This window comes from Dryobates pubescens, chromosome 29 (assembly GCF_014839835.1).
Source record: "Dryobates pubescens isolate bDryPub1 chromosome 29, bDryPub1.pri, whole genome shotgun sequence".
NCBI classification, from domain to species: domain Eukaryota; kingdom Metazoa; phylum Chordata; class Aves; order Piciformes; family Picidae; genus Dryobates; species Dryobates pubescens.
Genome location: NC_071640.1, coordinates 1,849,982 through 1,872,418, shown reverse-complemented (window position 1 = coordinate 1,872,418; position 22,437 = coordinate 1,849,982). Strand labels below are relative to the sequence as shown.

Here is a 22,437-nt window from a genome sequence, read left to right as displayed (position 1 = left end):
TGAGTGCTGTAGGCTCTTCAGATGGACAAAGATTTTTCCTTAGCAGCACCTGCAGTAACCACTGAGCTGTCAGAGCTCAGTGAACTTGCCCTAGCTTTGCAGAGTTTTATTTTCTCCTGTTAAAAGTACTTTCATCTCAGGATTCTGACTCCAGCTGTACATTTCTGTCCTCCATGGATGAGAATCGACAGAGTTAACTGGTAAAGGAGCAAGATCTTAGCTCCATTTATAATCTCAGCTTGAGGAGCCATTTATTTGCTTGGAAATGTTGCTGCCACTCCATTATTCTGAATCCAGGGGGGGTTATTCACTTCCTGTCAATAAATAACTGAGATGCATTTTGCTCAGAGATTAGCACAGGCTTCCTTGCATTACAGTTCTGTCATTCATGCAGCAAGGAGCTGAAAAAAACAACCATCCAATAAAACACAGAAACCCCAATGATAGCAGGAGAAAAGCTTGGCCACAAGGACAAGGAGAACTAGGAACAGATTAATTTCTTCAAGCCTCTTCTACCTCCTGCTTTGGCTGAGTGTTTGCATTGCAAAGTTTGATCAACACAGCTTCCAAATTGTCCTTTCTGCAAAGACTTTGAGAGTGGCTTCCTCTGATTCACTGAGCATCACTTTGCCTTGCTGCCAAGGAGCGGGGAGAGCTCCACATTCAGGCTGAAGAGTTTGGTTTAGTTGCTGCCTTGTAGAGAATTTCCCCACTGGTTCCTGAGATTCTCACCAGGCTGCCTCCTTCCCTTCTATCCCTACCTGCCCCTGCCAGGGTTCTCAAACTGTTGGTTTACCTTGTTGATGTTTTGTCTATATTTGCTTTAACCAGCTGCCCCTCTTTGCATGCAGCACTGGGACTCATCCCCTCTCTCCTATCAACAATAATTAGCCTTGTAAGACTAATGGAAGAAATCGTGTCTAATTACCCTATTGAAGGCCCAATTATGTTATTAACATTTGTGGGCTATAAGCTAATGATGAGGAGAGCCTCTCATTTGCATAGCATTAAGTTAATTGAGCTGGAAGCTATGGGGTGGATAGCAGTGATGATAGCAGGATTCTGTTACAGAATGGATAATGATGACCGGAGCAGGACGATTCACCTGACAGCTTTATTAATTAACAGCTATCTGATTACCTACAAGAAATGGCAAGTTGGAGCCCTCCTGCACGAGGCTGCAGTATTTTATTTTGGTTTATTCTTTTTCTGTCCTGGAGGGTGCTGTGTCACTGCTGAAATTCTGGGGTGATTGATGGGCGACGGCAGAGCAAGCTCCTTCCTGGACGCCTGCACAAAACGCTGCTCTGGGTCCCCTCCATGCCCTTGTGAAAATGTGCTGTGAGGGTCTGATGTGTCTGAATGCTCCCAATCCTTACACCAGGCAAGGCTGGGCCAGTGAATTCATAGATTCCTGGAATCATTCTAGTTGGAAAAGGCCTTGAAGATCATCCAGTCCAACCGTTCTCTAACTCTACCAAGTCTGGTGCCGAACCAGGGCCCTCAGCGCCACAGCTCTGCCTCTTTGAAACACCTCCAGGGATGAGGATTCAGCCACCTCCCTGGGCAGCCTGTTCCAGTGTTCACAACCCTTTGGGTGAGAAAATTTCTTTAGTATCCAGCCTAAATCTGGTGCAGCTTGAGGCCACTTGAGGGAGGGACTTTTTACAAGGGTTTGTAATGACCGCAGAAGAGAGAATGGATTGAAGCTCGAGCAGTGCAGATCTAGACTGGAGATTAGGAAGAAATTCTTTACAGGGAGGGTGGTCAGACACTGGAACAGGTTGCCCAGGGAATCTGTGGGGATGCTCCTTCCCTGGAGGCATTCAAGTCCAGGTTGGATGAAGCCTTGAGCAACCTGGGCTAGTGGGAGGTGTCCCTGCCCATGAGCAGCAACATGGGCTTAGCACCAGGCATGGGAGAGGTAGAGAATGATTGGGCTGGGTGATCTTCAAGGTCTTTTCCAACCAAAACTATTCTGTGATTCTTATGGCTAAGTGCCTTTGCTTGACTTCAAACCCTACATCCTCCAGGTCCTCATTAGCTTTCTGTAATCACTAACCCAGACAGCCAGCGCTGGCCAGAAATATCTCCGCTGCCTAAATTCATTGTTCTGCGAGGTGCTGTGCCTGGCTGTATAAAGCAGACAAACACAGCACCAAGCCAAGAGCTGAGAGCTCAGGAATTATGTATTTAATTCAGAGTTCTGCATAGAGCACTCATAAAAGCCTGATCATGACAGAGGGGCCAATAATATTTGGGGGCATAAATATTTCTGTAGGAAATGGCTTGGTGGAACATTTAGTTGTGGAGTAATAAGAACAACAGAGAAAAATCAGAAGAGCAGAAATCTCTGGGTGCTAATCTGCTGGGTTATATATGTTGCAATGATAACAATGTTGAGAGGGACTGTTTATGGGACCAGGAGCAACAAATACATTGAGTCCTGGTGGGTTGTTTTTTTACTGATGTCTTCATCTTCTTCTGCTTGCCCCACTTGCTATCTCTGCCGCTCCAAAATGCATCACTAAACCTAGAAAAGCAATGGATGGGACCTAGGGATGCTGAGCTGCTTCTGTGTTGGACAGCAGGATGTAAGTCAGGGGTTGGAACAGGCTGCCCAGGGAGGTGGTGAAGTCCCCATCCCTGGAGGTGTTCAAGAAATGTGTGGCCATGGCTTTTGGGGACATGGTTTGGTTGGGCTGAAAGTTGAACTCGCTGACCTTCCTGGAAGGTCTTTTCCAACCTGAATGATTCCGTGATTCTGAGATCTCTGAACCTGCATGACCTGAGTCCTATGAGAAGGGAAACCCTTTGAGTCTTAGGCCAAGAGCTAGCTGTTCACTAGAGGAGTGGCTCAAACCCTGCACACAGTTTGTTGTCTGGGCTGGACTGAAAGAGAAGACCAAACTCCATGAGGATTTCGGGGCAGGTGTTGCTCTTTCTTTACATTTTGTTCTTCTGGAACATTCATTACTGGAGCACTTAGGAGCTGTCAGTCCAGCCAGCAAGGTAACCTATTTTAGAGATCAAGAAGCATTTTGAATGACCAAAACTGTAGAGCAAGAGATCCTGGCAACCCAGCTGGTGCTCTTGGCAGCCTGTGGGCTGGAACAGACGAAAAGAAGCTGTAAGCAAAACAAACCCAACCTGGGAGCAGCTAATCAGGCTGGAAGTGGTATTTTTGGCTGCGAGGATTTGCAGGGCTGTAGGGGAAAAATAGAATAAGATTAGAAAATGTTTGTCCATCCTGTGTGACAGGTGTGGGAGGAGATGTAATCATTTGTTCCTTCTCTCTCTATTCTCTTCCCCCACCCCCCCACCACGAAAACAGCAGCAATGAGCTGGCAAGCACGGTGAGAATGCAGTTAGCAAAAGTAATGGGAGTTGAAAGTTTGACCTTTTGTGATGGAAATCTGATGGGGGGGGGGGGAACCCACACCGAAAAAAAAACAACCCCAAACAAACAAAAAAGGGCCTTTTGATAATTTCTCTGTCCAATCAGAGATGGGAGAAGATGTCTTGATCCTGGGTGCCTCATTTGCATGCTGCCTGATCTCATTGGAGAACCCAATCATTCAGAAGGCTTGGGCCGTGGAGGGGACGGTTGCAAGCAGGGAGCTGTTTCATCTGAGAGGTCTGCAGGGTGGCAGCTCTTGTCTTGGGTTTTTTTATCACTCCAGTGGCCTGATCTCTTCTTCACGATTCCAGGTTTTTATTGGCAAGATGAGAAGTGGAACATATTGAAATGCAAATAGCCCTTTCCACGCTGAACTAAGCTAGAGCAGAGCAGCTTTGGGTTTGGTGGAGGGGGGGGTTGGGGTGGGGTTTTTTTGGGGTGTGATTGATTGCATCCAAGCCACTTCAAAAAGCAACAGAGAAAATGTTTGCTGAGCTGCCTCTGATTTCTTGACACTGCCAAGTTCTGATGGTTCCTGTTAGCAGTCGCTGGCAGCAAGGGAAGTCCTGGGAAGGGACTTTTTACAAGGGCTTGTGGTGATAGGATGAGAGAGGATGGATTGAAGCTGGAAGATTTAGACTGGAGATGAGGAGGAAATTCTCTGCAGCGAGGGGTGGGGAGACACTGGCACAGGTTGCCCAGGGAGGCTGTGGATGACCCTCCCTGGAGGTGTTCAAGGCCAGGCTGGATGAGGCTTTGAGCAAGCTGGGCTGGTGGGAGGTGTCCATGGCTAGGGCAGAGGGTTGGAACTGGTGCTGCAGCAGTGCTGGGGTTCAGGGAGTGGTTAGCATCTTGGATTCATGGGATGAGTTGGGTTGGCAGGGATCTCAAAGACCATCCAGTTCCCATGGCAGGGGATTGGAACTGGAAGATCTTTAAGGTCCCTTCCGACCCAAACTATTCTGTGAATTAAAGTAGTATCCTAAGCCCAAAGTTTTGCCAGTTTTTAACCCAGAAGGCAGGGACAAACTAAGACTATTTTGTAGCTGTGTAGCAAGAATTATTCAAGATCATTTAGGGGGGGTTGGGGCATATTATCTTTTTTACATCAGGATCAGGCTATATAAGAAACCTTAGTTTTTCTTTAGTACCCCCAGATTTATTTTCCCCTCCTGTTTCTCCACCTGGACAACCCCTGGGCTGGCCTGGGAAATGAGATGTTCAGCTCCTCCTTTCTGGGGCTTCTTAGGCTTGCCCTGCTTTTTTAGAAACAAACCAACTATTCAGCACAGCTAAGTCTTTCCCCTGCCCCCCTCCCTGCTGAGCTCCTGCATTGAACTGCAAAGCCACTCTGCTTTTCTGGTCTGATGCAGTTCTTTGTACAAAACAGAGCAGTTCCACCAGGAGGGCAGAGATGGATTTTCTTAGTTTAGTGTTGTGACACTTGGCTGGGAGATGTCAAAGTGAAGCTGGCACCGTTTCGAAGCGTTACCCTGAGCACCAGCTGCTGGCTGCCCCTGCCTAGCAGAACCTGCCTTAAACCTGGTGTGGTTCTGCAGCTGGCGGAGCAGAACGTCCTCTTGGAGGATTTGGAGAGGGGACTTGATGCTCTCACTGGAGAGTGGAGCATGTGAGGAGGAGAGGCACAAAGCAGGGCACCAATGAGGACATGCCCCAGGGACTCTGCTTCCCAAAGCCAAATCCTGGAGGGAATGGGTGAGAGGGAAAGGATGAACCAGATTAGAAGCTTTACATAATAGGACATCTTGAAAGTCACTCAGCTGGTGTTTGTGCAGCACTTGGAAATGTAAAGCTCTAAGTTAGTCAGGAGGTCAAGATCTAGCACAGCATTCCTCAGGAGGGTGACATTATCAAAGGTCCAACCTGGTGAATTCTCTTCTGTTCTACTCTGTTCTATTCTATTCTATTCTATTCTATTCTCCTTCATTAGGGGCCTGTGGGAGTTCACCATCTTCATCAGTGAGCTACAGGAACAGCATCTTTACCCACCTGGTTCTTTGCTCCATGGATTTCAGGGGCTAACCACCAGTCAGTGCATGTGTTGGTGCTATTTATCTGGTAGCACCTGGTGTCTTCAGCAGTGTGTGTACTCCTGCGTGGGTTGGGGATTTCACTGCTTGAAGAACTGAGGACAGGAGGAACTTGTCTGAAAGGCCTCTTTGAGTCTAGAGGATCTGTTTTGTCAAAGCCTGTGGCCTGTCAGCTGAGGGCTTTGTAAAGCCCCAGAAGTGGCAAATTCCTCCATTCCTGAAGCTGCTCTTACAAAGAGTTAGGAGGACTTATTTTATGAAAGGGGGGCTGAGACCTTCTGGCTCTCAACAGCTCCCTAAAAGGAGGTTGGAGCCAGGTGGGGCTGGTCTATTTTCCCTAGTAACAAGTGAGAGGACAAAAGGAATTTGCCTCAAGTTGCACCAGGGGAGGTTTAGGTTGGATACCAGAAGAAACTTCTTCACTGAAAGGGTTCTCAAAGACTGCAACAGGAAGCCCAGGGAGGTGTTTGATTCCCCATCACTGGAGAGGTCAGACACAGAGATGTGGTGCTGCAGGACATGGTTTAGCACCAGGCTTGGTAGAGCTAGATAATGGTTGGGCTTGATGACCTTAAAGGTCTTTTCCAGGCAGAATGATTCTATGGTGAGTTAGCACCACTCAGCAGCTGGCTGCATTAGACACTGAGCATTCTCCCAGATGGGAAATCAACCTCCTTCATCTCTCATGTATTTTAGATTGTCAAACAAGGTGAGTTACAACACAGTGTGTTACCCTGGATAACCACAGCAACCCAGCCCAGACCTGATGCTGGTTTATTTGTTCTCCTTTTTGGGTACCCTTCCCTCTCTACCTTCTGCTGCTGCTCCTCAGGACTAAAACCAAATAACAACAGCATCCTGGCCTGAGTCAGCAATGCTGTGGCCAGCAGGAGCAGGGAAGTGATTGTGCCCCTGTACTGAACACTAGTGAGGCCACACCTTGAATCCTGGGTTCAGTTTTGGGCCCCTTGCTCCCAAAGGGACATTGAGGAGCTGGAGCAGGTCCAGAGAAGGGCAACAAAGCTGGGGAAGGGTCTGGAGAAGAGGGCTGGGGAGGAGCAGCTGAGGGAACTGGGGTTGCTTAGTCTGGAGAAGAGGAGGCTGAGGGGAGACCTCATTGCTCTCTACAGCTCCCTGAAAGGAGGGTGCAGTGAGGTTGGGGGTTGGTCTCTTCTCCCTAGAATCAGGAATGAGAAAAACTCCTTTGCTGCAAGAGTGGTCAGGGACTGGCACAGGCTGCCCAAGGAGGTGGTGGAGTCCCCATCCCTGGAGGTGCTTCAGAAACTTGTGGGCATGGCACCCTGAGACATGGTTTAATGGCTGTGGTGGTGCTGTGTCAATAGCTGAGTTTGATAATCTCAGAGATATTTTCCTACCAAAACAACTCCCTGATTCTATAACATGTGGGCATGGCACTTTGGGACATGGTTTAATGGCCATGGTGGTGATGGGCTGAAGGGTGGACTTGAAGATAGAAATACAGAATCACAGAATCAACCAGGTTGGAAAAGACCTCAGAGATCATCAAGTCCAACCTGTTCCCTAATACCTAACACCTTCTGACAACTAAACCATGGCTCCAAGTGCCACATCCAAGCCTTTTTTGAACACCTTCAGGGATGGGGGCTCCACCACCTCCCTGGGCAGCACATCCCAATGGCCAATTGCTCTTTCTGGGAAGAACTTTCTCCTCACCTCCAGCCTAAACTTCCCCTGGGGCAGCTTGAGACTGTGTCCTCTTGTTCTGGCGCTGCTTGCCTGGGAGAAGAGACCAACCCCCACCTGGCTCCAACCTCCCTTCAGGTAGTTGTAGAGAGCAAGAAGGTCTCCCCTGAGCCTCCTCTTCTCCAGGCTAAAGATCTGAGAGATCTTCTCCAGCCAAACCAATTCTGTGCTGCTGTGATGCCGTTTACCCTACCAATATTCCCCCTGCGCTGAAGCCAGCCTGGAATATTAGTGTCCCAAAAGTTGTAAAACAAAAGACTATCATATGTTGCACCTTTTAATCATGTAATTGCTAAGTGACATTTAACTCGGAGGCTTTAAGTTACTCCTTTGTCAGCCAAGCCTTCTCCTCCTCCTGCCCCTTCTCCTGCCTCCCTCCCTCCCTCCCTCCTTATGCAAGCAGCTTTTTGCCGAGTAGGGCTTTAACTACACTGAAGTTTGGCTGGGCTTCTCCACATTACAGCAGCGACACGCAAGCAAACAATTGAAGTCTTTGAGAACAATGAAATATGTATGGCTATCTCTGACAGCCCCATAAAGCAGAGCAATTAGCCGCGTAATCCGAGAAAGCCAAAGCCACCGGCAGCCCACGGCAGCTCCCTATTAGTTAAATGCTTTTTGTACGTCCTCATCCCATCAAATCAACTAACACTTCCTTTAATTGGCTCATGAATTATACAGCTCCCGCCGCATTATAATTTAATCAGCAGTAAACATTCCTGGGGCCCCCCCTTCTGTAAAGTCTGGAGCGCTCATTAATTCCTTAATTTCAGCAGATGGAAGGGGAGCTCGGATGAACGGTGGCAGTACAGAGAGCCTTGGGCAATGGAAGGAGGAGGGGAAAGGAAGGGGGGAAGGGGGGGGGGGGAAAGGTGTGGGGGGAGCCGTTTAGGGTTTGGTTTTCTCTCTTTTTTAAGGGCTGTCAGAAACTCAATCTGTGAGCTGTCAGCAGCTTGGACTTGGGTTTTTTTTTTCCCCCCCCCACCCCTCCTCTTTTCCCTGCCTGCCTTCACCCCACCTACTGCTGCAAGTGACTGACGGATTCATACGGCGGCTTGTCAAGCCGTCTTTAAACATCAAGCCAGCGGGGGTAAACCAAGCCCAATGTAAATTAATTCTTGTCTTACGGGCCCCCACCACCAGCACCCCCCCCCCCAACCCCCCCAGCCCCTCCTTTCCTCTGGCCCCATGAATATTTCATGGCGGGCAGCATAAATATTAATTCTAATAGCTCTGCACAGTGGTTATTATTTCTGTTTTATGACAAATATTCATAAAATATTCAGGACCCTTTTTTAGAACATTTACACACTTGATTGTGAAATTTCCCAGCTTCCTGGGGACACAGTAAACATATTGGGGTTCTCTTGATGGACTTTTTTCTCTCTTAATTAATACTCTGCCGCGTTAATATTTAATGGGATTTAGTTTTCTCTCTCTCTCTCTCTCTCTCTCCCTCTCTCTCTTTTTTCTTCCTCCTTCCCCCCAGAAGTGAGCCCTCTTCCATTTGAGGATTTATTTGACAGTCTTTAAAAGAGGGAATTTTTATCTCCCCCATTAGGAAATTGGCTTCCTTTTGACACACAGCTGAAGTGACACATTAGAACCCATCCTTTCGTTGCCTCCCCTTGCCCCCAGACCAGGCGCCGGGGTTTTGTTTTGCTCTGTTTACTTATTTGTGTGTCACTGCTTTTCTCCAGCTGGTTTTGTTTCACACACTCCAAATACCCTCCCAGCAACCAAAGTCAGCATTCCAGCCATGTGGGTAGGGGGAGTTTCCTGCAGTGTTTTATAAGAACCCTTAAGATTAAACATCAGTTGCCAGGAATTGGCTTCCATTTATCTAATAAGGAAGGAAAGTTAGGAGCGAGGAGGTGCTGGGGAAAAGCTGCAGGCAGGTAGCAAAGGCAGCAGTTCCGAGGTGAGTTTGCTGGTGCTTAACCCTGGAGTTCTTGCTCCACTCCAGATTTGCCTTGCAGAATCTAATTATTGCAGGGGAAGGCTGCAAGGCATCTAAGGGAACACAGAGGCTGAGTTTGGGGGAGAGGGTTCAGGTTCCTGACCTCAGGCATCTGGGGCTGCAGAGGCTTTTGAGTATCTGAGCCTGAGTTTGATTAACCTTGCAGGGAGTGGAACTGGTGCCAGCCACTTCACTCTGAAGCAGTGCTGGCTGCCATCTTACTCTGTGATTCACAAAGCACCACTGGAGTGAACTCCAGGGGGAATGCAAAGATGCTGGAACAACAGCAGAGAGTAAGGAGGAGGCAAAGAAGAGAAATGAGGGGGGAGAAATGTAAAGCGCTTCGGTGTGGAGGTGCTGATGCAGCCAAGCCACTTAGGACATCTGGAAAGAGTTAATATTGCCTTCTAAAGAAGCTTAAATGTGCACTGAAGCCCTCAGGATGAAACCATTTGCTCTGCCTACGTGTGCCTTCCACTGTGCCTATGTAAGGCTTGCACAGCTCATAGCTCTTCAGACCACTGTGGTGCGCAATGGCTCTGGCTGCCAAAAGGCTTGGGGTCCTTCGTGGCGTGAACCTGCAGAGAATCAGAGAATTGCCTGGGTTGGAAAAGCCCTGCAAGATCATCCAGTCCAACCATCAACCCAACACCACCATGGCCATCAAACCATGGCCCCAAGGGCCATGGCCACAGGTTTCTCAAACACCTCCAGGGCCAGGGACTTCACCACCTCCCTGGGCAGCCTGTGCCAATCCCTGACCACTCCTGCAGGAAAGAACTTTTTCCTCATCTCCAACCTAACCCTCCCCTGGCACAATTTCAGGTCATCTCCTCTTGTCCTACCACCTGATACTAGGGAGAAGAAACCAACCCCCACCTCACTGCAACCTCCTTTCAGGGAGTTGTAGACAGCACTGAGGTCTCCCCTTGCTTTATCCCAGCTCCAGCCCATTGTTCTGTAACCCAGCCAGCCACTGCTACCCAGCAGGGCTGCACCTCTTCCACCTGCAGAAGCTGGCAGGGCACCTGCTGAGATGCTGCTAAGACACCAGCCCAGTGAGGGTGGTTTGCAGGAAGCACCCAGCCACCTTGGCTGTCTGGGCTGGTGAAGGCTGAGCACATCTATCTGGTGAGTAGAAAGCATCTACCAGAGTCATTACTCAGCACTGCTTCTGGAGGGGGAACATCTGCAGCTCTGAAGGATGTTGTTCATCTGACTCCCCTGGCCAGAAGCCACGTCCTGGGAATAGTGCTCCACTTAGCTGCCTTTTGTAGTTATTGGACAGAAATGCATCCATTTGAAAAGAGAGATCCAGGGCGTGGAAAGAGCTCTTTGTCATCACTTGGAGCATTGCAGGAGCTCAGTGAGCAGAAGGTTTGTGCTGCTGCTTAACCTGTGTCTCAGTGTTGCTGCAGTGTCTTGTCCCTCATGGTCAAAACCTAGAGGCTGAAATCACTTCTCCAAATAGGAATGTCAAGCTTGCATCTTTCATCAGAAGATAGCTCAGCATTTGAAAGGCATCAAAGCTAAGTTAGATAAAGCCTTGAGCAACCTGTGCCAGTGGAAGGTGTCCCTGCCCATGGCAGGGGGGTTGCAACTAGAAGATCATTAAGGTCCCTTCCAACCTAAACCATTCTATGAAGCAATGAATAAAACCTCCCAACAGCTTCTTCCATAAGTGAGAGCTAAGAATCATTTCACCCATCACAGCTTCTAAAACCAAAAGATGAGGTCAGTTTTCACAACCTGAAAGAAGGTTGGAGTGAGGGGGGGAGGTCTTCTCCCTAGTGACAAGCAGCAGGATAAGAGGAAATAGAATAGAATAGAATTAACCAGGTTGGAAAAGACCTTTGAGATCAGGTCCAACCTATCACCCAGCACCATCTGATCAACTCAACCATGGCACCAAGCACCCCATCCAGTCTCTTCCTAAACATTCCCAGTGATGGTGACTCCACCACCTCCCTGGGCAGCACATCCCAAGGGCAAATTGCTCTTTCTGGGAAGAACTTTCTCCTCACCTCCAGCCTAAACTTCCCCTGGGGCAGCTTGAGACTGTGTCCTCTTGTTCTGGTGCTGCTTGCCTGGGAGAAGAGACCAACCCCCACCTGGCTCCAACCTCCCTTCAGGGAGTTGTAGAGAGCAAGAAGGTCTCCCCTGAGCCTCCTCTTCTGCAGGCTAAGCAACCCCAGCTCCCTCAGCCTCTCCTCACAGGGCTGTGCTCCAGACCACTCCCCAGCTTTGTTGCCCTTCTCTGGCCTCAAGTTACACCAAGGGGAGGTTTAGGCTGGAGATTAGGAAAAATGTCTTTGCTGCAGGAGTGGTCAGGGATTGGCACAGGCTGCCCAGGGAGGTGGTGGAGTCCCCATGCCTGGAGGTGTTCACAGAATGTGTAGATGTGGCATTTATGGAGTTGGCTTCGTGGTGCCATTGTTGGCTTGACAGTTGGACTCGATGATCTCTGAGTTTCCCGACCTCTATGATTTTATTCTTTCCCTCTCTCCTGCTGGCTCCTTCCTCTTTCCTTTTGCTTGGGTTCAGCTGGGCTTCTCTCAAAGTCTAGCCACCAATGTTTGCTGGATTTTGGACGTCACACAGGCCTCTGATCTCCACATTCTTGGGTTTGTGGGGTTGGGGTTTTTTTTTTGCTTTGAAGCAGACTGATGTGGTACTTTGTAAACTGCCAGGAGCACTTGCTAATTTAGTAGTTAATGACAGTCACAGAGAGTGTTTTTCTTGCCCCTGGAGAGGTTTTAGGCACAGCTGGGGTAGATTTGCCACTATCAATTATGCACCATTTTAAACAAGAATTGGCCAGCAGGGGCCTCTTTTTTTTTTTCCCCCTGTCCTTTTTTTTTTCCCTTCAGAGTGTGAAGAATGGGAACATGGCAGCTGGTACCTGCCTGAGAGGGGGGAAGATAGATAGGAGTCAAGAAACCCTGGGCAAGATTAATAGCTCACTGTTTTTAAAGTTGCTGTTTCAACTCAAAAGTCTAAGTGCTGCCTTGTTCAGTGGCTCAGTGTTGGCTCTTTGGTGGTTTGGGCTTTTTAATTCAAGCATCCTAACTTAATGGCAAGGCTTGAGCTGGCCCTGGGGTAGCCACAAGCAGGCTGGATGAGGCCTTGAGCAACCTGGGCTACTGGGAGGTGTCCCTGCTCATGGCAGGGGGTCGGAACTGGATGATCTTTAAGGTCTCTTCCAACCCAAACCATGCTATGAATCTGGTTTAGAAATCCAGCTTAAGGGGTCAGGACCTGTCTCAGCTATCATACTGCATTGGCTTTTCACCCTTAGATGAAAGCAAGGGTTTGGGTTGGAAGGGAACTTTAAAGCTCATCTCATCCACCCCCCTCCAGCAGCCAGCAGGGACATCTGCAATGAGAGCAGGTTGCTCACAGTCCCAAACAACCTGACCTGGAATGGTTCCAGGGATGGAGCTTCTACCACTTCTCTGTGCAACCTGGACCAGGGTTTCACCACCCTCAGTGTCAACCATTTCTTCCTTCTCTCCAGTCTGAATCTCCCTCATTTAGTTCAAACCATCACCCCTTGTCCTGTCACAACAGGCCCTGCTCCAAAATCTCTGCCCCAGCTTTCCTATCAACCTCTTGAAGACCACCAGAAGGTCTCCCTGGAGCCTTTTCTTCCCCAGGCTGAACAATAACTCTCTCTGTTTCCCCAAATTTACCAAAGGGGCTCAGCTTTGGGCTCCCCTGCACCAATGTCAGTGCAGAGCAACTCCAGGTGATGGGAAATGCCATGGGTGAGAAGCTGACCGAAGCAAATAGCTCAGGTCTAGAACAGTCAACATCTGCATCCATCTAAGTCAGCCTCCTAAGAAGATCTGTGGTTAGGTTACAGGACCAAAATGGGTGGAAGGCTGTAGGCAGAGCTGTAGTTCCCTGGCAAGGCAGTGGAGCCATGCTGGCAGGTGGCAGGAGTGTGCCTTCATCCCTAGCTGAGTGGTGCCAGAATCCAGGCACACTCACAACACTCTGCATTTCGCTGTCATAGATGCTGGAAATCAGTGATATTGTCTGCACAAAGCAGGAAACTCCCCCAAAACTATTCTCCTGAGGACAGCTCTGAGCACTGTCAGTTGTTAATAACTCGGATTAGCTGGGTTGGTGGCCATCTGGAACCAGTGCAGCTCAGGATTAGATGGATGCTGCTGTGTAGCTCAAAAAAAAACACCCCACCCCAAACCTTTCTTCACTTTTTGTGCCTTGCCCCAAGCTGCTGTCTCACCCTCAGGCACGAAATACAGCTTCTGCCACCCATACTCTTACCTTCTCCTCCTTCTCTTGGTGAAGGGAAGCCATCAGGATGAGCTCCAGGATCTCAGACAGTGCTGTTTTGAATAGTCAGAAGCCAGAAGTGGTTGGAAAAAAACCCACCCTTTTGGAATGCCAGATGGCTGGTAGGAAAACAGTGTTCTGCTCCAGCTGTTAGGGGCCTCATCCATTTCATCATCATCCAAAAGTGACTGGTCCTCACTTGATGAGGTGCACAGGGAAGGTGCCACCAGCATTATTGATTTGGTGGAATTTAATCCCTCTCAATGTAGCTGAAGCTGCAGGAGATGAGGTAAGTGATGTCAAGTACAGTGAGGAAGAGGAAGGAGTCTCACACAAGATATAGATATATATACACACACACACATAGATTTCCTTTCAACATTTGTGTTCCCAGTTTTATTATCTGTGAAAGATGCCTGACAGGAGTGGACCTTCTCTCACACCCCTCCCATGGTGGGACAGAGAGCACAGGAGAGAGGACAGAGGTTTGCTGCTGAATCACTTGGCTCCTGTCCTGCATCTAGCAGCACTGTTGCCACTCAGTGGTACCTCAAGCAAACCTGGGGACATGGCACTTGGGGACAAGGTTTAGTGGCCGTGGTGGGGTTGAGCTGCCCAGGGAGGTGGTTGAGGTCCCATCCCTGGAGATACTCAAGGTGAGGCTCAACAGGGCTTTGGGCAACCTGATCTAGTGGAGGATGTCCCTGCTGACTGCAGAGGGGTTGGACTGGATGAGGTCCCTTCCAACCCAGACCATTCTATGGTTGGACTTGATGTCTTTTCTAACCAGAATGACTCTGTGATTCACTGATGCTACTTAGGGAGATATTTCTCCTTGCAGACCTGGGCTGAGAGGCTCTACAGAGTCTCATCCCACAGGGCACCAATTTCTATCTGCTTCCCAACTATTTTGGGGCACTGCTGGGTAGGTGCTGAGCCTGTGATGGAGCAGGGAGGATTCTTTGTGTCTCCCCAGGGTGTACCTCACATTGCTGCTGGCTGACATTATTCACCTGTTGAGGAGCTGAGCTAACAGCTTGCCAACTCTGAAAGAGAAGCTGCACTAGATGCTAATCCAGCAGGATAATGTAGTATTCTTTGATATGAGGCTGTGTTTTCTCACCTCCCTGTCTACCAGTTCTGATGACATCTTGTTTCATATTTCCCCTTGATAGAAGTTGTGACACATTACAACATACAAAGCCTGGCTGATTCCTAAAGGGAGCTTTACAGAGGATGCATTTATGTCAAAAAAATTACACTGGGTGTGTGAAAGGGGCCAAGATCTGCTTGGAGATGAACCCAGCACTGGCAGGGAGCTGTTTCAGTTACTGCTGTAAATGCTGGGTCAAGGCTGTGGGTGCAGCTCCCTCTCTTAAGAAGAGTGTGGCCAGCAGCAGGTTGAGGGAGGTTCTGCTCCCACTCTACTCTGCCCTAGTGAGGCCACATCCAGAGTACTGGGACCAGTTCTGGGCTCCCCAGCTCAAGAGACATAGGGAACTGCTGGAGAGAGTGCAGAGAAGGCTGCAAAGATGCTGAGGAGCCTGGAGCAGCTCTGTGAGGAGCAAAGGCTGAGAGCCCTGGGGCTGAGAGGCTGGAGAAGAGCAGCACCAGAGGGGATCTGAGCAATGCTCAGCAAGAGATAAAGGGGGGGGGGGGGCAAGAGGCTGGGGCCAGACTCTTCTGAGTGGTGCCCAGGGACAGGACAAGAGGCAATGGGCACAAACTGGAACTCAGGAGGTTCCATCTGAACAGGAGAAACTTCTTTGGTGTGAGGGTGCTGGAGCCCTGGAGCAGGCTGCACAGAGAGGCTGTGGAGATTTCTTCTCTGGAGAGCATCCAACCCTTCCTGGCTATTGTGCTCCTGGGCAAGCTGCTGTGGGTTCCCTGCTTGAGCAGGGGGATGGACTGGATGCTCTCCAGAGGTCCCTTCCAACCCCACCACGCTGGGACTCTGGGATTTCCAAGGGAAATCCACCAATCCTGTTACCTGGACATTTGGAGGGTCAAGCTGGTTGTGGCCTGAGAGAAGGACAGGGATGAAACGCTGCTCAGCAGCAGGTGGAGGAGCTGAAGGAGATGTGTCATCCACCCAAGGCTCACTCTTCACAGAGAGATGTAAATAGGTTTTACTCATGTGAGTAAACCTCCTGGGGCTGCATAATAGACTGTGTGTGGTATGTGTCTCCTTCAAAAGGATAATAAAGCTTTTCTAATTGGAAGTATTTTAAGTCTAGACTCGAGCTCTGTCACTGCCTTTCCCCTTCATCTTTTTTTTCCCCCTCTCCTTTCCCTGCTTCTGAACAATTTTAAACTGACAGCCCTGGGGAGTGTTGTCTCTTCTTATCTCCAGGAGATGCTTACATGGTGGCAGGGTAAGGCATCCCACCTTCCACTGGCAGGACCAGGGGGATGAGGAGTGAGTGCCGCTGCAGAGCACATTCTGTGCATGCCCCACTGAAAAAAACCCAAACCAACAACAAATGAACTAAATAAATCCATATTAGCAGGGATGTCTCCACTCTCCCACACCTTCCCCCTACTCTCTTCTTTCATGGTGACACCAGGCTGGCTAATAAGAAGCCTCTTGTATAAAAGAGAAGGGAAGGGAAGCTCAGACAAGCCTTTCAGAGCTCGTTGTGCTGGCAGCTTTTTAAGTGGAGCTGTTTTAGGCTCCTGTGTTTCAAACAGCAGAAGACTTATTTTTGAGTTAGCAACTCAGAGGCACGACAAGCTTCCTTGATATGCCAGGTTCTAATCCTGGAGTGGGGCTGTTTATTTCAGGCTATAATGGGGAGCTGTATCAATTATCATGGCTGTGTAAACGCTGCTCCTCTCTCTGCTAGAATATTCATCTTGAGGCACATCATCAGACGTTACCTGTGGTGACAATCACGTTTTTGGTGCCATTGTTGGGCAGGAGAAACAAAGGGAAACAAAATGTTCAGAGTGTAAGGGATAAAAGAGTGTTGAAACTGTTGTTCTTTCCCCTGTCTTTGGAATCTCTGAGATCTTGAATGTTTTATTCCTGGCTGTTGTTTTGTTACCACAGTGTGAATAAGAAGTCATTATCTGTAAACATTTGAAGGGAGAGATGATTTTCATAACTTTAAATCCTACAAGGGATTCTAGTAATCTGCTATCTGCATGCCAAGGTAAAGCTCAGCCTTTCATCTGGTCTGATCCCACCCAGGCAGTGTAAAATGTTCCTTTGGTGATGTCTAAAGTCTGCAGCATCTGTTGTGAGAGACAGACAAAAAGGGGAACAGGAAGGCTGGCCTTGAAGGCAGCAGCAGGAGAAGGTGTGATGCAGAGCAGGATGCATTTGCAGCCTTTGGGCTCTGCTTGCTTGCTAGAAGTTTCTTTTCCAAAGTTTTCAGAGGCAGCTTCATTCTTTGTTTTGATCTGAATTCGTCCTTGACTGTGAGCTTTGTCCAGCTGGGGACAGGGGGGCTCAGGGCTGCTCCTTCTCAGCACTCAGTTGAGGATTTTCCCCTAAAGAGCTTTTGACGTAGAAGATGAAATTAACAGGGCTGTTGTAATGTCAGGGAGGAGGCAATGTGAGGTGAACACAGCAGTCCACATCCCCCCCAGGGTGATGAGCCTGAGCTCAGGAGGCTCCGTCTGTCCTCCACAGGAACAGCAGCAACTTTGTGTGCAGCTTTTGCAGAACCTCACTGGGGGGCTGGTGGTGGTGTGTTTGCTGGTGGGGTTGAGAAGCTGGATCCAGAGAAGTTTCAGAGGTAGCTGCTGGTTTGTGAGTGAGATGTGGCAGAGATCAGCTCCTGCTGCCTTGCAGCCCCTGGTGTCGCAGAATGGTCACAGAACCACCAAACAGTGAGGATTGGAAGAGGTCTCCGGAGATCATCCAGTCCAACCCCCCTGCTAAAGCAGAGCACCCACAGCAGCTTGCTCAGGGGCTCAAATCCACCCTGCACTGGCCATTAGCCACCACAGGTATTGTGTGTCAAAGAGCTTCTGCCTTGATGAGCTTGGAGACTCAGCAGGATGTGAGAAGAGCCAGGGAAGAGAGGTGTGCCCATGCTGCAGGTCTGAGTGGTTCTGTCCCTTCCACATTTGTGTGCTCCCTGGGTCTGAGTGAGGATTAACTCACACTCTGAAGGTCACAAGTGATGTTCTCAGGGTGTTAATGCCCTCAATTGTTCTGTGCTCCACAGGGTCTTTTTCTTTCACCTGCCCTATGAATCCATCCTGGAGCGGCTGTCTCAGCGGAGGACTGATCCTGTCACTGGGGAGAGGTTAGTCCTCCTGCCTGGTGCTTAGCAGCTCTCAAGGCTGCCAGTGAGTTGCAAGCACCAGGTAGGCTTCATACAAACCTAAAGGAACTCAGGAGTGTTGGACTCTTGCTTAGGGATTCCTTAAATGGAATCTGTCATAGCTCCCAGCCCACCCCTGCTCCTCTGCTCAGAGCAGGGCACTGCAGCACCTTGGAGCCTGAAATCTCCAGCAGAAAGGAGCCCAGGTCTAACATTTTCATGGTCACTGAACCAGGTGGTGAAATAACTGAGGGGAGATGTCTGAAACCTAGCCAAAGTGCAGATGGTTTTCAGACATTCTCATGGGAACCCTGAAGGCTTCCCAGCTGGGGAAAATGGCAAACTTGCTGCACTTGACTTCCCCCAGCCCCTGTGATGGTTCTGTCTGCTGGGATATTAATGTGTTTCCTGCTCAGCAGAGCAAACTCCTTCGAGTCACTGTAGGATCAGGGTCTCCATCATGGCAGCTCATCTCTCTGGCAGCCACACCACCTTGTTTCACCACTGCCCTGCAGCTTCACTGCCCTCTCCACCTTTGCTTTTCAGGCAACAAGCACCAGTGGAGCATCTTCCTAAACACCTGCTGGAATTGGTGTGCATTTGCAACCTTCCCCTGTGCTCTGCTTTTGTTATAGAATCACAGGACGCTGGGGTTTGGAAAGGACCTCTGGAGATCACCAAGTCCAACCCCCCTGCCAGAGCAGGTCCACCCAGGGCAGGTCACACAGGAACACATCCAGAGGGAGCTCGAAAGTCTCTAGAAAAGGAGACTCCACAACCTGGACAGAAACTGGAACCCAGGAGGTTCCACCCCAACATGAGGAGAAACTTCTTTGGTGTGAGGGTGCTCTGGAACAGGCTGCTCAGAGAGGTTGTGGAGTCTCCTTGTCTGGAAAGATTCCAACCCCCCCCGGCCATTGTGCTCCCGGGCAAGCTGCTGTGGGTGCCCCACTGGAGCAGGGGGTTGGACTGGATGCTCTCCAGATGTCCCTTCCAACCCTCACCATGCTGGGAGTCTGTGATCTGCCCAGAAATAGAGACTTGAGGCAGAGTCTTCTTCACCTCTTGCAGTGATCTTCAGCAGCTCTCCCTTCACTTGAGCTGAAGCAGTGCATTTGTTTCTCTTCTCCAGGTACCACACCATGTTCAGGCCAGCACCCACACCAGAGATCCAAGCCCGGCTCAGGCAGAACCCAAAGGACCAGGCAGAAAACATTGAGAGGCGTGTGGAAGTCTACTCCAGGAATGTCAAACTGCTGGAGGGCTTCTATCAGGATGCCTTTTATGTCAATGCTGACCAGGACCCTCATGCTATCTTTGAGTTCATAGAGAGCTGTATCATTCACCCCCTGCCCTGCAAAAAACCAACCCCCCTGAGCTAAGAGATGATTTTAACCTTTTCCCTGTGGTGTTTGCAGTGAGGAGTTCTCTGAAGAGGATTTCAGCCAAGCTGGGTTCAACCTGAAGCTCACCCAGGCTGGCTGAAGCACAGGGAGTAAAGACACTGTGCTGTGTGAAGCCCTGTGGCTGTGTTTCATTCAAACATCTTCTCCTGATCCTGTGATTCAGTGAGCAGTGCTTTTTGTCTGACCTGTGTCGTGCCCTTGAAGCCAAGCTGGAGCATTAAAGCTTTGAGATGTGTTTGTGCCTTAGTTCAACCTCCTGCTCTCCACTAAAACCACACAGGCTCTACCTGTCACACTCTGCTGCAAGCAAACACAAAAGCAAAGACAGAAACAAAGTCCTCAAGGACAACTGCAGTGTTTTGGGGCTGCAGAGGTTTGGTGTCCCCCCCTTCCCTTCTTAACTCAGGTAGCTTCCAAAGTTCTGGCAGGACTCTGTGCAGGTGCACTGACCACTTTTTATACTGAGCTGCCTCGAGATTGAGCTTTTCATACACTTTTGACAGCTGAAAGTAAAACTCAGAAGTTGCAAATAAGAAGGGGTTGGACCCTAGAGAGTCTTAGCAAGTGTAGAATGCAGCTGCAATCAAGAAACAGAAGTTTAACTTCAAAAGAAAGGCACAACAGTAGACACAACCTCCTGGGCAGAAAGACTCAGAGCAGCTGCAAACAATCTCCAGAGCCTTAGAAAAGTGGTTGCAGGCTCTTCACTTTCAGAGCTCAGTTAAGGCCACAAAGAGCTGCAGGAGCAGGTAAGACATTGAACTGAGTTTTTCCTAGGGAGTGAGGCTCCCAGCCTGTGGCTGGGCAGGTCCTTGCCCGGTTTTTCTTTGCTCTGGCTGCAGAAAATGCTCAGCTAAGTCTTTCTTAACTGGGAAAGCCTTGCTGAGAAGCACTGGGAGCCAGCTCAGTCTGCTCTGGGAATGCTCCTCCTCAGTGCTGGCAAGGAAGGGGAGTGATCAGTGGCTGTGATCCAGAGGAGCACTGAGTTTGATGCCTTTATCATGCCTCCCTCTAGCTTTCCTTTCTGTGTGACTGTGAATTCCCTTTGAGCAGAGGATGAGGAGGAGCTTCAGCCTTCCTCTGGCACCCTGTGTGTGCGTGTGAAGATGCAGGAGGCACTTGCCTTCTCCAGGAGCCTTTTTGGCTTTAGGTGGCTTATCTGACCCTGTTGCTGTAAAGGAGTTTGGGTCTTTGATGCTGTGTTTCTGGGTCTGTGTGGAGAGCTGCAGAGAGGCTCAGGCCAATTTTCCTCCTCACACCTGTAGAGCAAGTTCAGATGGGGAAGCCCTGCTTGGCCAGGTGACTGTGGGGATATTCTGTTGTTCTGAGAGAGCTTAGGGTCAGAATTTTCAATGCCTTTGAGGGTTTGGTGACTGGGAAGTGGATTTTCCAGCCTTGAGGGCAGCTTTAAAAGTCTCAGAGTAAAGATCTTTGAAACCTAAGAAAGCCAAACCCTCTGGCACCAGCAGCACAGGCTGAGTCCTCTGTGCCTGCCGTGCTGTGAAATTCCAGCTCGTGGCACCAGGAGCTGCTCCCAGGGCACAGGGCTCAGCCCCAGGCCCTGGGGTCAGGCTGGGCAGGGGTGTTTATGCCACTCCTCACCTGTTACAAATGTGCTGTTCAGTAACCTGCTTGGGCAGCTGGGGGTGGGGGGGTCTTTATGCCATTGCTATAAAGATCTGCTGTAGCATTCATGCATAATTGGGAGCCCTTCTATTAATAATACATGGGGAGCTCATCTTGCTAATATCACCTTCATCTGAGTGCTCCCACTAAATATTTTGATAGATGAAATGGGTAGAGAGTGCATTTAAATACTGTTTGTACTGCAGCTCGGGTACAAAAAGGAGGAGTGCATCTTTAATTAGACAGGTACACCTGCTTAATTAATTTAGCTGTAAAGCCCTTTTTCCTCTTCATTCTTTCATCTATATGCAGGCTCTATATTAGTTCTGCTCTGCTGGTTCCATAGAAACTGAGAGAGAAAGAGCTGCTCTCATTGAGATGCACTTGGCATGCCTGGCTCTGGAGTCTCAGGTCAATGGTCAACCCCCAAGGGCTTGCAGCAGGCCTGAAGTGCAGAACGTAAGGGTTAGCAGAACATGCTAATACTCATGTAGAACTCTCCCTCAGAAACAACTAAAACAATTGACATTCATTTAATTACTGTAAATGAAACAGCCCCTGCATCACTTTGCATAGCAAAGCCCTGTTAATACCAAAAAAGGTTCAGTTGGGTGGCAGGCAGGAATTAGGCTTTTCTAATTGGAATGCAGCACTTTGCAAACCAATTTGGTAACTGGGTTTGATTTGCCTTTTTTTTTCCCCCCCTTCTTATCATTATTAGCATCTTGTTCTGGTAAAACAAATGTTGAGCAAGGAGGAAAAACAAGGTAAAGAGGGAGGTGGTGGGAACACAGCAGGCACCCGACGTTACTTATTGTGGAGCTTGCCCAGGTCTGGACTGGACACTTCTATCACTGTGCTTTCTGGAGCTGCTCTGTGCAGAGGGCTGCTTAGAGGTTGTGCCATACCCTATATGTCATGCTCTTAATTATCCAGTTCAGCACCAAGATGAGTGTGTCCAACTGCTCCACAAACTTCCATGGCCGCCTGCTCCAAACATGAGGTCCTTCAGTGCTCTAGGGTGGAAGGATCAGCTCAAGAGTGCTCTGATTCTGTGGTCCTTCAGCACCGTCAGTGGATCTTTGCAGCCTGCTCTAGGTGTGCCTGTGTCAGCAGGGGGCTTGGACTAGGTGATCTCCAGGGGTCCCTTCCAACCTCCACCATTCCATGATTCTGTGAATACCCCAGACCCAATCCTCCAGCAGAGTCTCTGCAGGGACACCCTGGAGCTCTCCAAAGATTTTCCCTTGCTGCCTGCTTTGGATTCTTGACTTTGCTTTGGTGCTGCTTAGGTGCTGATGTTTACCCACACTGAGAGAAAGCAGCTTTCCAGCCTGGGATTTCATAGAATCCCAGACTGGTTTGGGTTGGGAGAGACCTTGAAGCTCATCCAGTTCCAACTCCATTGCCATGGGCAGGGACACCTCCCACCAGCCCAGCTTGCTGAAGGCCTCATCCAGCCTGGTCTTGGACACCTCCAGGGAGGGGACATCCATAGCCTCCCTGGGCAGCCTGTTCCAGTGTCTCCCCACCCCCACTGGAAAGAATTTCTTCCTAGTCCTGTCTCCCCTCTTCCAGCCCAAAGCCATTGCCTCTCATCCTATCCCTTCAAGCCCTTGTCAAAAGCCCCTCTGCATTTTCCCAGCAGAGCAGCTCCAAGGCAGACATTTGTACCGGTTGTGGTGGAACC

The 22,437-nt window shown here is 49.5% G+C and overlaps 1 protein-coding gene across 2 annotated transcripts in view; it reads left to right on the top strand.

Moving 5' to 3' along the window:
• The window catches only part of AK8 (adenylate kinase 8), a 78,782-nt gene extending 59,558 nt beyond the window's left edge, over window positions 1–19,224 (top strand). For both annotated transcript variants that reach the window (XM_009896272.2, XM_054174370.1), the window contains 2 exons: window positions 17,617–17,697; window positions 18,848–19,224. In XM_009896272.2, coding sequence (XP_009894574.2) covers window positions 17,617–17,697; window positions 18,848–19,097 — 331 coding nt within the window. In that variant the 3' untranslated portion in view covers window positions 19,098–19,224. The remainder of the gene's footprint in view (window positions 1–17,616; window positions 17,698–18,847) is intronic.
• Window positions 19,225–22,437: the final 3,213 nt, after the last annotated feature.